Source organism: Nicotiana tomentosiformis, chromosome 1 (genome assembly GCF_000390325.3).
Source record: "Nicotiana tomentosiformis chromosome 1, ASM39032v3, whole genome shotgun sequence".
Taxonomy (NCBI): domain Eukaryota; kingdom Viridiplantae; phylum Streptophyta; class Magnoliopsida; order Solanales; family Solanaceae; genus Nicotiana; species Nicotiana tomentosiformis.
In genome coordinates this window covers 39,190,110-39,209,075 of record NC_090812.1, presented here as the reverse complement: position 1 = coordinate 39,209,075, position 18,966 = coordinate 39,190,110, and the positions used below count along the sequence as shown (strand labels likewise).

General features: G+C 36.3%; 3 protein-coding genes and 1 long non-coding RNA gene across 4 annotated transcripts; all 4 read left to right on the top strand.

Moving 5' to 3' along the window:
* The first annotated feature begins 839 nt into the window (after positions 1 to 839).
* On the top strand, positions 840 to 6,197 carry LOC104107772 (protein WVD2-like 1). Its single transcript, XM_009616657.3, has 7 exons — positions 840 to 1,127; positions 3,227 to 3,689; positions 4,290 to 4,360; positions 4,468 to 4,561; positions 4,708 to 4,779; positions 4,899 to 5,009; positions 5,503 to 6,197. Exons 2-7 carry the CDS (start codon positions 3,231 to 3,233, stop codon positions 5,962 to 5,964), a joined length of 1,269 nt encoding a protein of 422 aa, XP_009614952.1. The 5' UTR covers positions 840 to 1,127; positions 3,227 to 3,230; the 3' UTR covers positions 5,965 to 6,197.
* Positions 6,198 to 7,246: 1,049 nt separating this feature from the next.
* Positions 7,247 to 9,767, top strand: LOC104107771 (pentatricopeptide repeat-containing protein At3g62470, mitochondrial-like). The gene is made up of 2 exons (XM_033659060.2): positions 7,247 to 7,540; positions 7,657 to 9,767. Exons 1-2 carry the CDS (start codon positions 7,439 to 7,441, stop codon positions 9,436 to 9,438), a joined length of 1,884 nt encoding a protein of 627 aa, XP_033514951.1. The 5' UTR covers positions 7,247 to 7,438; the 3' UTR covers positions 9,439 to 9,767.
* Positions 9,768 to 13,419: 3,652 nt separating this feature from the next.
* Positions 13,420 to 17,168, top strand: LOC104107770 (dual specificity phosphatase Cdc25). The gene is made up of 3 exons (XM_009616655.4): positions 13,420 to 13,584; positions 13,685 to 13,823; positions 16,807 to 17,168. Exons 1-3 carry the CDS (start codon positions 13,445 to 13,447, stop codon positions 16,987 to 16,989), a joined length of 462 nt encoding a protein of 153 aa, XP_009614950.1. The 5' UTR covers positions 13,420 to 13,444; the 3' UTR covers positions 16,990 to 17,168.
* Positions 13,830 to 14,256, top strand: LOC138896482 (uncharacterized). The gene is made up of 2 exons (XR_011409674.1): positions 13,830 to 13,957; positions 14,082 to 14,256. It is a non-coding gene; the product is annotated as an uncharacterized lncRNA (long non-coding RNA).
* Positions 17,169 to 18,966: the final 1,798 nt, after the last annotated feature.

The window sequence follows — 18,966 nt, the reverse complement described above, 5'->3', positions numbered from 1 at the left end:
TGGAATTGATATTAAATCGGTGTTCAATTATTATATTTGTATGCATTACTAGTTGAGTACCGAGCTCTTTTAACGTAGATCTGTTATTGACTCTTATTCTCATTTTGGACTAATATTGTTAGTCACAACTCACAACTCGTTAAGAATGTCTTGATTAGAAAATTGCGAAAAACGATAAAAACATTAAAAATTGATAAAGTTAAAAGCTCTCCAACTAGCTTTAAGTGCTGATTCAACAAGGGTAGCTTTATTGAACTCCTCCCCTTTGGTTGAAAACTTAAGAAAGGGATATAAAAGGGAGGGATTACTGTTTTAAATTTGAACATCCCTGATAAAATTTAAAAATATAAATATTACACCATTTTTCCTAGCCCCAGTTTCATATGATATCTCACACTAAAATGCGGTCAACCACCAAAAAAGAAAGGACAAAAGTTAAATCTCATTTCCTTTTCCCTCCAACAAATTACAAGATTGATATTGGGGTTGGGGATGGGGGCGGGGGGTCGGTGGGGGGAGCAAGATATATATGGTAGTAGTATTAGTTAATCCACGAGAGATTATGATAAAGTGATAAGCATTTTAATTTTTAATTAAAGGTTTTAGATTTGAGTCATAAATTTAAAATTTTCTTTATAAAGAGTGATTTATTTCTAAAGTAAAATTTTCCTACACTAATTCGAATTAAAACTTCAAAGATAATATCAAGAACAAGTGAGAAATTTTAAAAAATAATTTAGGATAGGACTAGTACTGTACAGGCAACTGCCCGACATTAACGGCGCAGAGACTTGAGATTGACCAGATAAATTTAAAGGAAAGAGAAAGAAAAATGGAGCAAACACAAAAAATAAAAAATAAAAAGGTAAAAAAGTGAGAGAAGGAGAAAGAAAAGGACAGACAGTAGGGGGCACCAATAGTCATAACCATCATACATAAAAAAGTAAACATTAAACATTTTGATAGTTTACAGAGAGAAAAAAAGAAAGGAAAAAAAAGAGAGAGAAAGAAGAAGAAGAAGAAGAAGAAGAAGAGAGTTGGGTTCACGTTTGTGGGTTCTCCTGTGTGTTGGTTTGAAGAGATCTCTTTCAGATCAGAAGCTCAAAGGGTCACAAAAAGACAACCTCGTAAGGATTTGTTTTCTTTTCGATCTGCATGTTTTGTGTTTATGAATTCTTTACCACATTCTTTTTCTTTTTGTTCTTTCTTTGGTGGGGTTGTTTCAGCGTAGCTTCTCAGGCAACAAGACTTTACCTTTGGTAATTATTTGCTAGTTTGCTGTTTTCCTCTTTCTTTGTTTCTGTTTGTGTTGGCCCTGTGCATCTCTTATGTGGGCGTTTTGAGTTTTTGTGGTACAAAATGAATTTTTTTTGCTCAAAATGTTGGAAAATGGAAGTGGGGATTCGAAATGAGGGCTTTTAGGGTGATTGTCTTGCTTTGAGCTACTTTTTGTTTGTGGGTTTGGGAATTTGGTTCTTTTTCTTTTCTGGGTGCTTGAGCTGTGAGAATTTGGCCTTTATGTGACTATACTTTTTTTTTTGCGCAGAAAAGTTTGAAGTTTATCTTTTTGTTATGGGGTTTGAGCATTTTGGGGCATATGTTGGAGGCATTGTGGGTACTGGATTTGGCTTGATTCATTTTCTTTTATTTTTCTTTCATTTTTAATTGGTTTTCAACGGTGGGATGTGTTTGTCTATGTGTAATAAAGGGATTGTTGAAGTTATGTTTTTTGTTGGTTAGAAGATTACTTCTTTTTTCCCCAATTTTTCAAATTTGTGATGGATTTGAGCTTTTGTTTCTCCAAATTTAGATTGCCATTTACACATTATTTCTTCTATTTCTCTTTCTTTCCTCCACCCCGAGCTCGTGATTTCTTGGTATATTTTCCTTATGCAAGATTGTCAGATTCAAATATTAGTAGTTGAAGGATTGAAATACCCCAACAATAATTTAGGCACAAGCAGAAAATTCAATAAAGGCTATATAGAAGAAATTTATTAAACTAGTGAGAGAACGTAGTAGGAGGCTTTTTCACAACTCATAAACTCTTGAATCTCTCTATATCATAGCTACCTCTCCACAATAAAAAATATATAGTAGCACCCCTATTTATAATACTACAAACCAAATTTGACTAGAATCTAAAAAACCTATTCATACATGATTTTGGTTGTGAATCCTAATTAGACATAAATTAAATAAACTAGTAAATATCAAATCCTATTAATTAATCTTGGTTTACTTTCCAACAGTAGTTTTTTTGAATTCTAAGGTGGTTAAGATATTCTCCTGATCTCTCTCTCTCTCTCTTGCAAGTTCTTTCCCTTTTAATTCTGTAAATTTTCCAGTTGTAAGATATTTTGGGGGATATCCAACCTTCTATTTTACTGCCTTTTGCTCTACCTCAAACACTTTGTTTGACAGGCCCTGTCATTTTCATAGGGGGGTTATATTCTTTCGAATGTAAAGTTGGTAACTGCATAACTTAGTAGTTCCTGATTTGAGGAGAAAAGGACTTTCTTGACTTATTAACACTATCTTTCCTTTTAGAAATGTAATCTTACTTTGTCTAAGTAGATACTAATTTTGGGAGTGGTTTACTTAGAGGAACGATTGAGATAAAAAAGCCGGTTGCTGGAGACTCCTGTTGTTTTGTTATTTCTTGGCAGCACCTTACCTTCATGTTTTTTACTGTCCTAACTGTGATTACTATATAGAAGAAATATTTTGATCAATCAGCTGAACACTGCCTGTGCTCGGAAAGCTCAATATGTTTTTCTCTGGAATAAGACCTGCGCTTGTGATAGTATCAATAGGTTTGTTGAATGGGATGATCTCCTCACCTAAAAGCTTAAGCTATTAGATAGAGGATGCATTTAATGTGCCAAATGTCGAACTCTGGGACATCATTCTGGGAAATGTTGGAATAAATACTTGTATGACTTGCGTGATACCGCTGCACTTCATAGCTTTTAGATTTTCCACCAGACCTCGATTCTTCTTTTCTTTTGGGGTTTGCAATGTATGATTTAGGTTTTTATTTAGTAATTTATCTTTTTGGTTTGTGATCAAACAATTAGAAATGTTAAGTGGCCTTATTTCTGCTTGTCATGCAAACCTTTCATCATGAGTCATTTGAAGCACTAAATGTACCAGTTATAAGAACATGCTACCGTTGAGGAACTGCCTTTTGAATCTTTTATTCTGTTTATTTATCCTTTTGCAGGTAAATGGGGAGGGACGTTACAGGTTTACGTAGTGCTGACAGGAGACCTAATGTTAAGCCAAATGGTGTCACAGTTCATGTTGCCCCCAGAATTGCTAAGGAAAGTGTTGAAGCAAAGGACTATGAGGCAGAGGATCACACTGCAAAAGGCACACACGTGGAGGAATCCCATGAGAAGCAGGATGTACTATCCGTGAAGAGCACCAACTGTGAACCTGATACGACCGAGGGAAAAATTACAAAGACGGAGGCTGTGAAGTCCAGTGACAAGAAGTTGGGCTCACCATTGAAGCCTGACTCTGATTCTTCTGCGGTGACTGAAAGTCTAGCCCCACCAGTCATGAATTCATCAGGAAATGAATCTGAAAATCATGAAAATGGCACTCAGACTGTTGATGCTGGTTCTAACTGTTCATCCAAGTCCAACGATTTGCACTCTTCTATGACTTCAAAAAAATTTCATGTAAGATTTTATTTGTTTTCGTTTTAACACTTAACAATCATGAAGATGCTGCAAACCTTATAACCCGGAGCTCTTGGTTATTTACCACAGTATAAAGGATAGTATTTAGGATAGCATTTGAAAAGGTAAGTGGATTTTATTTGCAGCTCATAGATGTCAAGGAAACTGCTTGCTTGTTCCTGTTTTGATTAATGGAGAACTTCTCACCCTATAAATATGTTAAGATTTAAGTTTTGTGATGCTGATATCAGAATAGAATTAAATGGGAACCTTCAGCAGATTGTGACTCGGCTTTTGCCGAAAAGTAGATGGAATTTTGGTTTGCAACTTAGATGAGTTAGTCACTGAATGAAGAAGGAGAAGGAGAAGTTGGATGTGGGAAACAGAATGATAATTTGCTGCCATCAGAGACGAATGCATATTCAGTGTCTTGACTGAATTTTTTCAGGCTTCCATACTACACATATTTCAGTGTTTTATTGTCATTATTTTACACCCTTCATAATGCTTTATATAATACTTGTGTAGCCTCTGATGTCATTTAGTTCTTGTGCCCTGATTTCAGGCCACTGATTTTGAGAATTATTCATCTTGTTGCAGCAAAATTCTCCCATGATGTCAAGGAAACTGCGGATTCAGGATGAAGACGATAATTGGTCCTTGGCTTCATCGTATCCTCTTGTTGGCCTTCTAGTTCTTCTTTTTGTAGACATTATTATTAAAAATTTCTGCTTTCAATTTCTTGTTCTTCTGGGAAAATCTTCCTTATCTTTCATAGAACTGCAGCTTCTGTGCGGACAGTTAAGTCCAAGATTACTGTTCCTGTAGCTCCATCATTTAAATGTTCTGAACGCTCAGAGAGACGCAGAGAGGTATTTTCCTGAATGTTTGAATGCAATTTTTGTTTCAACCTCCTTACAAGGCCCCTCTCCCTCTTCCTTATTCATATTAACTTGTAGTGGTGCTTTTGTTTTCCGAACCATTGATGCTTTCTCATTCTTTCTCATTTTTTTCCTAGTATTACACAAAGTTAGAGGAAAAGCACAAAGCTCTGGAGGCAGAGAAACATGAATATGCAGCCAGAATGAAGGTATTGTAGTATGCATGTATCCTCAACCTTAACAATTGCTTAGGGGAGGGCGGAGAAAAAAATAAGACATGTTGTGAAGTAAGATACCTGACCCCTAACTTATTCTCTACAAATTCTAGGAAGAGGAAGAAGCAGCAATGAAGCAGCTTAGAAAGGCAATGGTCTACAGAGCAAATCCAGTTCCTAGTTTTTACCGTGAAGGGCCACCTCCAAAGCGTGAACTTAAAAAGGTACTCTTCACCTATATTTCCACTCTTTGTTTATCTTGAAAGTTGATTGCCTCTCGGCAATGTTTTTCTTTCTACCGTGTGTAAGAAACTTGTCCAATTAAGTTAGACTCTGGCCATATAATTTGAATAATCAATTTTTAATTTTAATGCCATGTTATAAATCACACTTCACCTAAAAAAGGAATTATATAGATAACAACCCAAGATGCGAGTTACTGATATCATCTTTAGAATGCATGTGTGCTATTTATTTGCATGTCTGTTCTATGCTCGAAAGTGTTGATGTCTGGCATAACTGAGACAACTTTGGCTCTGCAAATGAAACATTTTTTTCGTACTTTTTTTTATACGTAATTTAAAACCTATATGTGTTTTCTATTCCCAAGTATCAAGCTATCATGCAACAACCTTGACTTCTCTCTGGGCTTTTTCATGGTCTACATAGAGCTTTTATCTTTGTAAGTAAACAAAAATTTTACTGCTTTGCATGCAGCTGCCAGTGACTCGTGCCAAATCACCAAATCTGACCCGTAGAAAGAGCTGTAGCGATGCAGTCACACCATCTCCCGAAGAAAAGAAACCTTGTGCAAAGGTTCGTCACAGCATTGGTGTTTACAAACAAGGCAGTACTACCCCAACTACTCCCAAGAGTAAAGATCGTGTGAGTGCTCGGAATAGTAATGGAACTCCCAAAGCCAAAGAACCTACCAAATTGGTGAAAGCGAAAAAAGGATCCCCTTTAAAGGAGATGAAGGAAACTCCAATTAAGGAGATAAAGGAAACTCCAATTGCAGAGTCAAATGTAACTCCAATGAATGAGACAGAGGAAGCTCCAGTTAAGGTGACAAACGAAGCTTCTGTTAAGGAGATAAAGGAAATTCCCGCCTCAGAGATGAAGGAAACTTCTCATACAATGACAGAGCAACTGAGTGCGGATACTGCTGCTGAATCATGAACAATTAGTCTTCTTCTTTTTCATTTCCTTTTTCTTTTTCTTTGTAGTTTTTATCATCGAATCGAGATGTTCCAGGCAAGGTCAAATTGGCCCTCCTCTTTTCTTCTCGGCAATGACTTGTTGAAGTGATGCTTTTAATCCGTGTTGTATATTATCTGTAATTTCGATTGGTACATATGTTACATAGAAAGAGTGTTGGAGAACCTTTTGTTTATAAACATAATTTTAAGATAGTTTGACTGTGTTGTGTTATTGGTTCCTTGCCCATCTTTTGAGTGACTGCTACTCTTATATATTTGCCAAAAGATGGGTGGACAGTTTGTGCTCGAGGGCACTCGGTAAGTGAATTGCTGTTTCTAGTCTCTCTCTTTTGTTCAAAGGAAAAACTGTTATTTTGTATTAGACAGATGAATGCAATGTTTGTATTAAATGAATGAATGCATGACATATGTTTTTAATTAAACTTTTATCACTTCATCATATTCATGGTTAATTATGTATTTTGATCTTAACACTTAATCAAGATAAATGATACACTATGGTTTGGTTTCTAATAACAATAAGCAAGCAGTTACTTTATTCTACAACACTTATCAAAATATATGCTTTTGCCTATTTGGTATTTAAAATAAAAAATAGGCAACTGAAAATCATCATTTCAATCATGAAGACCGTTGCACTTGATGTTTTGTAGGGTACTTTTACGGCACAAATTGCTCTGTTGAAATGATTCTTGTTTTGACATGCTGTTACCATTTACTCCATTAAAATATAGTAAGAGCAAGCTTTTAATATCAGAAAGTATACTTGTATCTTGGATATAAAGTAAAAGAGTATTGTGAAGAAGCAACAAGAATTCGGTGGTGGGCGCCAATTAGCTTTTCAGCAAAAGCTATGGAATGAAGGGGCAACATAATTAGTGATAACTCATATAGTTGATTTTACTGGCTTAAAACTTGGATGTATTATTGTTGTAAGATAAGCTCTTAACCACTTTTTTTCTTTTTGGAATATATGCTTAATAAGTTTGAAACTAGTGTTAATACTTGGTAAAATCAACCATTTTATTTGCTTAAAACAAGTTAATCTATTTCTACAACATTTGATCAATTTGACTGATTTTCAAATTATGTATTCCTCTAATTTGCTTTAAAAACATTTAATTAAAGGATGTCCAAATTAATCTAGTAAAACAAGATGATGTACAAATTACAATGCACGAGGTACAACTCTCACAAAGCATAATCTCATTGTCCTGCATAAATTCCCCAATCGGCCCTTCCCTACTGTCCTTCCCCCAGTACCGTAGAAGCCAAATCTCGCCGCTGCGATCTGCAAAACCAGCGCATAACTCTCATTTGAGTGGCAAAGTTTTCCACTTTCAATGGACTCCCTATGGCTATTTCTATGAGAAATCTCGAAAAAGCTGCAATCTTTAAACCTTCTCCACACTTAATTCCACAGCTCAACTTCAATGGCCAACTCCTCAACAGCGCCGCCACCCAGTTGGATGATCAACAAGCCACAAGGCTACGAAGAAGATTTGGAGAACAACAGCAAGTGTTCCTTCTTGCTGGTAGCTCTCTGCCCTTGTCTCGTTTGTTTCATTATCATACTAATTGCAGTATTCATCTTTCTCGTTGTCAAGTTTCATCTTTTTTGCCACACCCCACTTCACTCTCTACTTTTCAGGAAAAGTTGTCATTGATTAATCCCAGAAAATGTTGGCCTCTTTTGCCAAAAGGGTGTTCTTATATTACCAATATTCATCCAAATTTGAAGTGTTCGAAGTTGAACTGTAGGCAGTTGAGTACATCTGTTTTGCCACGCTCCACTTCATTCTATGCTTTTCAACAAAAGCTGTCATTTTGTAATCCCAAAAAGATTTGGCCTTTTTGGTCAAGAGGGTGTTTTAATTTAACTGGTAGTCATCCAAATGTGAACCTTTTGAAGTTGAGTTGTAGGGGAATCTGTAGTTATGTAGATAATGATGGTGAATTAGAAAGTGATAATGATGTTGAGAGTGAGAGTGATGAGAGGGTGGAGTCGAAGGCGGATCCTAAAGAGGTGGATAGGGTGTGTAAGGTTATTGATGAGTTGTTTTCGTTGGATCGGAATATGGAGGCTGTTTTGGATGAATGTGGGATCAACTTGAGCCATGATTTGGTAGTGGATGTGTTGGAGAGGTTCAAGCATGCTAGAAAACCAGCATTCAGATTCTTTTGTTGGGCGGCTCAAAGGCCAGGGTATGCTCATGATTCAAGAACTTATAATGCAATGATGGCAATACTTGGAAAGACGAGGCAGTTTGAGACCATGGTCTCGGTTCTTGAAGAAATGGGGGAAAAGGGTTTGCTTACGATGGAGACATTTTTGATCTCCCTGAAAGCATTTGCTGCAGCAAAAGAGCGTAAGAAAGCTATTGGGATTTTTGAGTTGATGAAGAAATACAAGTTTAAAGTTGGGGTGGAGACTATCAATTGTTTACTTGATGCCCTGGGAAGGGCAAAGCTTGGAAAAGAAGCACAGTTATTGTTTGAGAAATTGGAGCATAGATTTACACCAAATATACAAACATATACAGTTTTGCTCAATGGTTGGTGTAGGGTAAAGAATCTGATGGATGCTGGTAAAGTATGGAATGAGATGATTGATAAGGGATTTAAGCCTGATATTGTCGCCCATAACACAATGCTGGAGGGTCTGTTTAAGTGTAAAAAGAGGTCTGATGCGATCAAGCTGTTTGAGGTTATGAAAGCCAAGGGTCCATCACCCAATGCAAGAAGTTATACAATCTTGATACGAGACTTGTGTAAGCAGGGGAAGATGGATGAAGCCATTGACTACTTTGAGGAAATGCTTAGTTCCGGAAGTGAGGCGGATGCTGCAATTTTTACCTGTTTGGTAACAGGCTTTGGAAATCAAAGGAAGATGGATAAAGTCTTTGCATTGCTGAAGGAGATGAAGGAAAAAGGATGCCCACCTGATGCGCGACTGTATAATGCGCTGATCAAATTAATGATAAATCGACGAATGCCAGATGATGCAGTTAGTTTATATAAAAAGATGATCCGGAATGGAATTCAACCAACTATTCACACTTACAATATGTTGATGAAATCATTCTTCATGACAAAGAACTATGACATGGGTCATGCAACTTGGGAGGAGATGAGTCTGAGGGGTTGCTGTCCTGATGAAAATTCTTACACTGTTTTCATTGGAGGGCTTATAGGGCAAGGGCGATCTATGGAGGCTTGTAAATACTTGGAGGAAATGATAGACAAAGGCATGAAAGCACCTCAACTTGACTACAATAAATTCGCGGCTGATTTTTCTCGGGCTGGTAGGCCTGATATAATGGATGAGTTGGCTAAGAGGATGAAGTTCTCTGGGAAGTTTGAGGTCTCAAGTCTCTTTGCTAGGTGGGCTGAGATGATGAAGAGTAGAGTAAAGCGTAGGGATCCCAGCTGATAGTCAATGCGAATAAATTATCTATTTCATGTTCTCTATAATGCAGATGAGAGGATCACTAACCAATCAGTAGCACCTTTGACTATCAATGACAAAGGAGTGTTATGTAAGGTCTGAATTATGAAAACTCATAATTATTCCAGCTGTAAATCCCTTCTTGTCATAGAACATCTTGTATTTTTTTTGGTTCTTTTAGCAATCATTAGGCTTCTTGCTAATTTAAGCATCTTTTCGCTCCTCTCATGTACTCTTTCCTCTCATTGGTGATTTTCTTTTTCCTTTACAAGAACTGCATACAATTTTGATGCGCTTCCCCTGTGCGCCCTTTAGCAGCCTGCATAATTGCATTTGTACCTGCTTTCCCTTACTTCACCTCTTCGATCGCCTGCCTGAGAAGCTATATATCCTGGCTGTAGTATGTTTTCTGTACCTTCTGGAACAATAAAGCACTGAAATGATACCTATCTTTACAAGCTGCACTATGATTAAAAAAAAAAACGACACAAAGCTATACTTCCGGAAGTTGTTCTTTCAGGATCTCACATTTAATAAATTATAACAACCAAAACAAAACAAAAAACTGAGATTGTGGATGGAAGATTAGCACATTGTAAGTAGATTGTGTAGTTGCTTTAGCAAGTCCTTTCTAGGTATTTACAAATTTAACAGTTTTGGGGCGTGATTGCTTTAAATATTCTGTCTAAAGAGAAGGCGAAGGAGAGGAGAACTAGAACAAGGAAAGCCCAGTTCGAGTTAGAAAGGCATTGATGACTCAAGGTTTATATTAGGGAAGGAGAATGAGAGGATGAAGTGTCGGTTTTGGCCTAATCATCCAGTTTGCTCCAGTATCTCCAAATAGGTAGGGTTTTATAGTCAAAGTAACTTCGTCACTTTCATGTACACATTGGATGGCAGCTCTTCCTCAACCAAGTACATTGTCCCGAGGAGATACAAATTGCCACGCCATTTTCTTTCATCTTCTTCTGCCCATATTAAATGAAATAGAAAGAAAATCTTAAAAATTCCCTTTCCTTTGCCATCTATTCTTTGTTTCCAAACAGAGGATTTGGTAGTTTCTACGCATTTTCCTATATAAGCTGCCGACTCTTTCAGCTAGGAACATTCTTAAGGATTTTGTAACAATATTTAAGTTGAATGTGAAGTGGCTATGATCAGGGAGTAGTCGTAGCTGTGTCTCTACTTGGATACTATCTTATCCCATGGAAACTTCAGTTTATCCTCTGAAGCAAAGTTGTATAGAGTTCCAAAGCTGATCAGAACTTGTATTTAAGTTGAATCTGCAGTAGCCAGATTCTGTTGCACCATATATGGTTCATAAACAAACATCAATCTACTATGCGATCAGAGGTTGCACAAGCGGCAGTCAATAATGTGTTATGCTTGATTATACTAATCACTTAAGCACATGCTCACATATAGCAATGGAGCTGAGATCAAGAGAAAACCTTGAGCTGAGATCACATTAATATTTCTTTGGTGCTTTGGTTTGTTGTTTTACTTTTCTTTAATTTAGTTCATTGAAGTAGTAGTGGTGGCTTCCTTTGTGAGATCTACAAGAAAGGAAATTGATTCTATCTTATCTGTAAATGAATACATCCAATCTGCAATAGATTGGATCTGTGATCTTGTAGATATATGGCAGAAGATCTTAGATCTGAACAAAAACTTGCATTGTTGTAAGAGCATATGCCCGTTGCTCTAAAAAAGAACGTGTAAGGTTGCTTTTAACTCTTTTGATTTTACACCTCTATATTCAGGTATTGGCCTGATGCATTGGATTATGTGGGAAAGATTTGCTTGACTTTAGAGAAATTGGGCAAATGCAAATAAAGGTTTTTAAGAAAGAAATAAAAGACACAGGCAACTCCGTTTTCTCTCAATTCTATATTTGTTGTCTATGTCAATTTTATTGATATAACTTCCTTTTTTCGGCTACGAAGTAAATATTAGTAGTACATATCTGGACCTGTTAACTACACATGACACCCTGACAGTCATTAACAAAAGAAGATTATTACATAAGTTGGCGAAGAATCATATATCATTAATCTGTGATTTGTGAAAACTGTTACATACTACATTTTTATCCTAGAAATAGAGAATATATTAGTACTACTAAATGTAGCTAGATCGTCACTGTCTTCCCTTCTATAAGCACATGAAAGTTAGAATATTAAATTGAAAGATCATCAATTGAATGAAATACTTCCAGAGAAGATTATGTTTGTCTTTAAACATGGACGTTCTTCAATATTTGATTGATCCTACGCAAATAGGAAAAAGGAAACATTTGACGGGTTGTTTAGTTAATCTTATTACTGGAAATAATTTAATTTACTCCGACCATAAGCTTGTATTAAGTGACATTTTTTTTTTTGTTTTAATAATCCACAACCTTAATTTGTCTCTTAAAATTAAATTACTTTTAGTTAGCCGGGTGCCTGACCTATACCTGTTAATCGGGTCGGGCTGACCCGTTTACAGCCCGGTCCTGTAGCGTGGGGCGGGCTGGGACGGGTTGGGCGGGGAGCGGGTTTCAGACGAACAGTTTTTTGATATCGGTGCATCGGAACCCACTAAGCCCGTAAACCCGTTAACGGGTTATTAACGAGCTACAGTCCGGTTCAGCCCGTTTATTAACGTTTTTTTTTTTTTAAAAAAAATTAAATGGACCAACTGAAACTCCTGATATTGACACTGGTATTTCTGATATACACAAACATTTAGAAACATTATATAATTATTATGCTAATATTGTTGATGCTTTTTCTGCTGTAGATTCAAATATTCCTTCAAGTTCAATTTCAACATGTGGGACCAGTGCTTTGGATGATAATGATGGTGTTGAAGATTATTTGATTTGGTCTACAGTAGGGGAGCATCAACAAACGAGTAGCAGGAATATTGATGAATTTCAATTCTACTTGCAAAAGTCAGCAGAGCCCCACACAAAGGAATTTCTACCACTGAGTTGGTGGAGGAGTAACTCAAATAAATTTCATGTTCTTTCGGCCATGGCTCGAGACGTGCTAAATGTGCCGATTTCAACAGTCGCATCAGAGAGCGCATTTAGCCAAGCAAGACAGCAACTAGGAGATACCCGTCATTCATTGGGTAGCAACGCTTTGAAAATTCTAGTGTGCTTCAGAGATTGGATAAGATCATAACGACGAAATCAAGGGCGTGACGAGGTAGATGAAGCAGAGGACTAAGAAATTGGAGATATAATGGTTTATGGTGCTGATTTAACCAATGCCGGAAACCAAGAACCTCATGTTGACATGGATGAACTTACAAAAATGATGCAAAGCATGTGATGTACTATTTTTTATTTTATTTTTTATAATTGTTGTAAACTTTTAATTTGCAAGTTAAAAATTAAACAAAATCAAAAAAGAACTTGCAACTTAATTTGAAGTATTATATATTATTCAATAAAAATATCAAATGAAAGTCTTCGGAGCTTGATCCTTACATATTGCCTATTGGTCTTATTAAATAATTTTTTGTAGCCACTTACTTTCAAATTTCAATTTTAAAATTATAAAATTCAAATTTCAAATTTAAAACTTTAAACTTCAAAGTTTAATTCTAAGCCTTAAAAGTTTTCAAACACTTAAGTATCAATAACATTTAATAAGAAAAATAAAATTTACTTAAAAAAAAAAATTCACGGCCCGCTAACAGCCCGCTAAGCCCGAACTCGGACGGACAAAAAAAAAACTCGAAAAAGTATAGCCCGCTAACTCAGTCCGCTAACAACCCGCGGGCTATTTTTTTTTGTGTGCAGGCCGTCCCAACCCGCCCGTTAAACGCCCATCGCCTGACCTACCGCTGATTGAAGGAAAAAAAAAAGATTTTTATTTACGTACTAGTAAAAGTTTTCCTTTCTTACATGGAGTATTTCTTATCTCTTTTTAAATTCCTTTCTTACATATTACTAAAGGAATTTTTTGATTTTACTAATTATTATTTCCCCTTTCCTATGTCCATATTTTCTTGCTTTTGGAGAAACTTGAGAAGCGAGAGAGAGGAAGAGATGGCGGCAAGGAGTATCACATACATCACCGGCTCTCAGCTTCTCTCTCTTAAACGCCGTCCTAACATCGCCATCGTCGACGTCAGGTCACTCACATATTCTTCCAGATCTCTATTCTATCTATATTTCTGCAAAAACCTCCCCATATATCTGATTGCTTTTGTTTTGGCCTCAAATTATTTGCAGGGATGATGAGAGGAGCTACGATGGCCACATAGCTGGCTCACTTCACTTTGCTAGTGATACTTTCCGTGATAAAATTCCCAGCCTTATTCAAGCTGCTAATGGAAAAGATACCCTTGTTTTTCACTGTGCTCTTAGCCAGGTATTATCTGGTTTCCTTACCCACTTTCTCATATTTGGTAAATATCTTTTTCTTTTTCTTGTGTTGGGGTTTTTTCAGTATTTGGTTAAAGATTCTTTGTGGTTGTATTTTTGTTCTATCTTGATCACTCTACAGTATTTGCATCATATTGGCATGGGATGATTTAAATGGAGTAACTTGGTCAGCGAAGATTCATATAGTCCGCCTCTAACTTATTTGGGATTGAGGCATAGTTGTTGTTGCTTGATCAGTCTACAGTTCTCTTTTGGGTTTTGGCTTATCCGCTGTTGATACATTTCTTTATGAAACTGCTAATGGCATCTTGAACTTATCCCGGACTAATCTCAGTTTCTAAGCCATATTGTGGTTATTTGTCAACTCCTTTGGCATTTCTTTTGCCAGATTCAGTTTTTGGTTAAAGAGTGTTTCTTCACATCTCCTTATTGGGTTTCAGTTGATTGGGTTTTTAGGGGTTATTGGCTTGAATTTTGAATTGGCCAAAATTATGGAAAGCAGGTGTTATAGGATTTCAACTACTACTAGTGAGATAAATAACTTATAGAGTTATTGCTGTTGTTGGAACTAGAGATATCAAGATCAGTGAAGATACACAATGAAGCGGGGAAAGACTAATTAGAGAGTCTCACCTTGGTTTTCTTCCATAACTTAACATTTCCCTTAGTATCATTTATAATATAATTCCACAGTCAACCTATAGTAGTCATACAATTTTTACAATTTGAGTTTTACCTTAATTTTTCCTTTCCTTTTACTTGTTATGATGAGCCGTACAGAGCAATTATAGCCTCTTGATTTCCTTAGTTGCTTCTGCAAATCTTTTTTCTTTTGTTCCACATATGGATGCTTTTCTTTGAGCTACTGTTTGAATAGGCAATCCGGTAGCTTATACATATACTTCATGGCCAAAAATCTTTCTATGGTGTATTAGGTGTTCTATGGCTAAGATAACCACAGGGATAAGCGCTTAGGCAAACACACAACTTACATTCATGGTCTAGTTTAGATGCAAATCTTCCTTGAATTGCATCCATGGTAAAGGAAAGATTACACATATTGAAACGTCCAAGGCCAAATCAACATGTCATGGAAGTTCTTAAGAGTGTTGTATGGTAAATATTAGACTAAAAGTAATCATGCCACTGTTATCTTTGTCTCTTTGCTGAAAAGCACATTATGCCTCAGTATAAACCTTCAAAACTTGGTTTTGTTTCTGGAATTGCTCCAAAGTAACAATCCTTGTATTCTCACAAATAGTCCAATTCTCTTTTTGTTTTCTTGGATAACGGTGGTATTTGGGTCAGCTCATCCGTTATGATCAGTCCAAGACTTAGGCAGATGTGGATAATTCACCTGGTGTCAGCTTTGCTGGACTCCGAAATTTGGTTTCGAAATTTATTATTCCAACTCTTTGACTGCTAAGCCCATCCCTTTAAGAATAGTCCATGCTTTTAGTGGTTGTTCAGATTGTTACTCTGCACTATTAATCGACTTACAATTTTGGCATAGATTTGCAGTTTACTGTCAATGAGTTTTACCTACCACCAAAAGCTTTCACTCTTTGGTTAATAACAAATGAAGGACCTATTATTGTCCAACTTCAGCTGTTCACTAGACAGTCATTATATAATACATAGTTCTTCATGCTGTTGCTATTGCAGCATTCTCTCCTTGTATAAGCTTCAGATATGCTTCTGCTGCAGAATTTTTTAAGTTCATTTGGTGGGTACAAGTGTACGACTCTATTTTGCACCATTTAACCAATAACTTAAACGTGTGGGTGAGTTCCTTTCTTCTTCCAATAACATTCTGTATTCCTCAATCCAATCTTGAGTACTATTTGAAATTCAGAAGAACTGTGGAGGATATTGTCAGTGTCAATATGTGAAGCTATTATAATATTTGACTAAAATTTGTCTAGTGGTCTCTTTGGACTGTATATCCATTTCGATAAAAGAAAAGGAGAAAATGAAGCATCTCCTGACTCATTGTGCTGGCACTACAGGTGGATATGCCATCTGTATCATAGTTTTGCTTTACATGTCAAGCTCGTGGATGAAGCAACGACTAGAAGTTTAATGAGTGAAGTAAATGGAAAGATGAGGGTAGACTATAGAGAGGAGAAAGTCAAAGAAATAGGCTAGGTTGTGAATTGTGATTTTGTAGAAGACGTTGTAATTTGCGGAGTTGCTCCTCTAGAGTAAACCTGGAAAAGAGACAACTAATAGCTGATGGTCACTTGTGATTACTTACAAATAAGTTTAGAAGTAGGAGGAACCAGTTCAAAAATAAGGCTTGCTTTTTTCAAAAATGTGAAATTAGCACTAAAGTTGAAAGCGTAAAGGGTCATGTTATGCTAATTCTTGCTTCTGATCTTTGAAATTGCGCATGTGGCTTTATTCTAAGAGAAGTGCGCAAGATCAGAGAGTACTCATATGCTACATTAAAGGTATAATACTGTACATTGCCAGTTTTAGCAATACATTACTGCTTAAAGGAGACTTTTTGTAACAATTAAACAAGCAAAAATGGGCATATTATTTTCTAGAGTTATGAAATGGTTGTGTTATAACTCATATTCTAGGCTTTATAGTAGAGTTCTGAGTATTCTCATCTGCTTGCTGATCTCTCGCAGTGCAAGCAGTGACACCATCTTCCTGCTTCACTTTAAATTACGCTTGTCCTCTTCTACATAACAACTTTTCTTTATAAAAAGTTCTTTCATTATGCAAGAGGATAATAAAGTGTTTCATGTGGTATTTTAATGGAATTGGACGCCCACACTGATTATTACATCTTCAATAACTATTCATTTACGTGTTGAAATATGTTGTAGCCTCTCGGCATGTTCTACTAGTGATTGCAAGTCTTGGAGATCAGGAGAAATGGATAATATACATCCTATCTGTATCTCTTGTTTTCATATATCGATCAGCATATTGAGTTGTCAATGACAATTTTCTAGGTCCGGGGACCAAAGTGTGCAAGGAGGCTTGCAGAATATCTAGCTGAATCGAAAGATGATGTGGGAATAAGAAATATTATGGTATTGGAGCGTGGTTTTAATGGATGGGAGGCATCTGGTAGGCCAGTTTGTCGTTGCACTGAGGTCTTCTGCAAGGGTCACACTGAACAGCCACAGCAATAAAGTACATAAACGATGCCAAAGAAAAGGGATATGTTGCATCCTGATATATAATCTTTTGACTGCATGTTTCAACTATAAAAAATGAAGTTGTGACCTGGGAACATAAGTGACTATTTGGCTGCTGATACATGTATTTGCTCAACCTTCGATATATAAATGAAGATATTATTTTGATGTAATGCTGTCGTCAATTACGTTCTTGAAGTTTTTCCTTATCAAACAAACTGCAGGAGAAGAAGCAAAACAACATTTGTTTTGGGTGAACATATGTTTGATTGTTACCATAAAAAATATGGAATACCTTAAATCTTCTACACTAAGAAATTTTATGTAAAATATAAACCGTGCAGCTGCTTTACAGTTCAAAAAATTGTCTTTTTCTTTTCAGTTTTCGTCCACGACATGTCCAAAAGTCTATTAACAAACCCAATTTTGTTATAAAATAAAGTCTATAAAGTAAAGACTGTTATAAAATAAAGGCTATAAAGTAAAGACAAGTATAAGGAGAAAATGATATATTATTCAAACTTCAAAGTTATGTACATAATGAACTGAAAACTCCTCTATTTATAGAAGAAAGGAAGCAGTTGCGAGGCTTTTCAGGAAACAGCTGTAAGGCTTTTCTTTAGCTGCTTGTAAGTTGTCTGCATGAGCTGTTTGCAACCTGCCTGTTTAATAAGAAGTTGCTGCAAATCATTTCATTTAGCTGCTTGCAACTTTGCCTGCATCAGCTGCTTGTAGATAAACTTCAACAGAGTACTAAATGGATAATCTTCTTCGGGAAGATTATCTATAGCGGAGTAATAAATGGACATCCACAATAATTATTTTCATAACACTCCCCCTTGGATGTTCATTAAAAGGTATTGTGCCTCGTTAAAACCTTACTAGAAAAAACCCAGTGGAAAAAATCCTAATGAAGGAAAAAGAGTACACATATTTAGTAATACACATTTCTAGCTGCCTCATTAAAAACCTTATAAGGAAAACCCTGTGGGAAAAAACCTTAGTAAGGAAAAAAGAGTACATCGAGTATTTTACTTCCCCTGATGAAAACCTTGTTTCAAATATTTGAGTCTTCGCATTCCAATCTTGTATACCATCTTCTCAAAAGTTGAAGTTGACAAAGATTTAGTGAATAAATCTGTCGGATTGTCACTTGAACGGATTTGTTGCACATCAATGTCACCATTTTTCTGAAGATCGTGTGTGTAGAATAATTTTTGGTGAAATGTGCTTCGTTCTATCTCATTTTATAAATTCTCCCTTCAATTGGGTTATGCATGCAACATTGTCTTCGTATAAAATTGTGGGTCTTTTCTCACATTCTAAACCATATTTTTCTCGAATAAAATGAATTATTGATCTCAACCATACGCATTCCCTACTTGCTTCATGAATAACTATTATTTCAGCATGATTTGAAGAAGTAGCAACAGTAGATTGCTTTGTGGAGCGCCATCATATGATAGTACCTCCACATGTAAACACGTACCCGATTTGAGATCTAGTTTTATGGGGATCAGATAAATAACCTGCATCTGCATAACCAACAAGATCTGCAATATCTTTGTTAGCATAAAACAAACCCATATCAAGAGTTCCCTTTAAATATCGCAATATATGCTTAATACCGTTCCAATGTCTCCATGTAGGAAAAGAACTATATCTTGCTAGTAAATTAACAGAAAATGCTATGCTAGGCCTTGTAGTATTAGCAAGATACATTAGTGCACCAATTGCACTGAGATAGGGTACTTCGGGACCAAGGAGTTCCCCATCCTCTTCTGGAGGTCGGAACAAATCTTTATTCACTTCAAGTGATCGAACAACCATTGGTGTACTCAATGGGTGCGCTTTGTCCATGTAAAAGCGTTTTAAGACCCTTTCTGTATAGGCAGATTGATGGATAAAGATCCCGTCTGCTAAATGTTCAATCTGCAGACCAAGACAAAGTTTTGTCTTTCCAAGATCTTT

Excerpts from the sequence above, each read along its gene's own strand:
- LOC104107772 (XM_009616657.3), top strand. The coding sequence starts at position 3,231 with ATGGGGAGGGACGTTACAGGTTTACGTAGTGCTGACAGGAGACCTAAT. Across the intron at positions 3,690-4,289 it reads TGACTTCAAAAAAATTTCAT|CAAAATTCTCCCATGATGTC; the intron begins GTAAGATTTTAT and ends ATCTTGTTGCAG. Across the intron at positions 4,562-4,707 it reads GCTCAGAGAGACGCAGAGAG|TATTACACAAAGTTAGAGGA; the intron begins GTATTTTCCTGA and ends TTTTTTTCCTAG.
- LOC104107771 (XM_033659060.2), top strand. The coding sequence starts at position 7,439 with ATGGCCAACTCCTCAACAGCGCCGCCACCCAGTTGGATGATCAACAAG. Across the intron at positions 7,541-7,656 it reads GCAAGTGTTCCTTCTTGCTG|GAAAAGTTGTCATTGATTAA; the intron begins GTAGCTCTCTGC and ends TCTACTTTTCAG.
- LOC104107770 (XM_009616655.4), top strand. The coding sequence starts at position 13,445 with ATGTCCATATTTTCTTGCTTTTGGAGAAACTTGAGAAGCGAGAGAGAG. Across the intron at positions 13,585-13,684 it reads ATCGCCATCGTCGACGTCAG|GGATGATGAGAGGAGCTACG; the intron begins GTCACTCACATA and ends AATTATTTGCAG. Across the intron at positions 13,824-16,806 it reads TTCACTGTGCTCTTAGCCAG|GTCCGGGGACCAAAGTGTGC; the intron begins GTATTATCTGGT and ends ACAATTTTCTAG.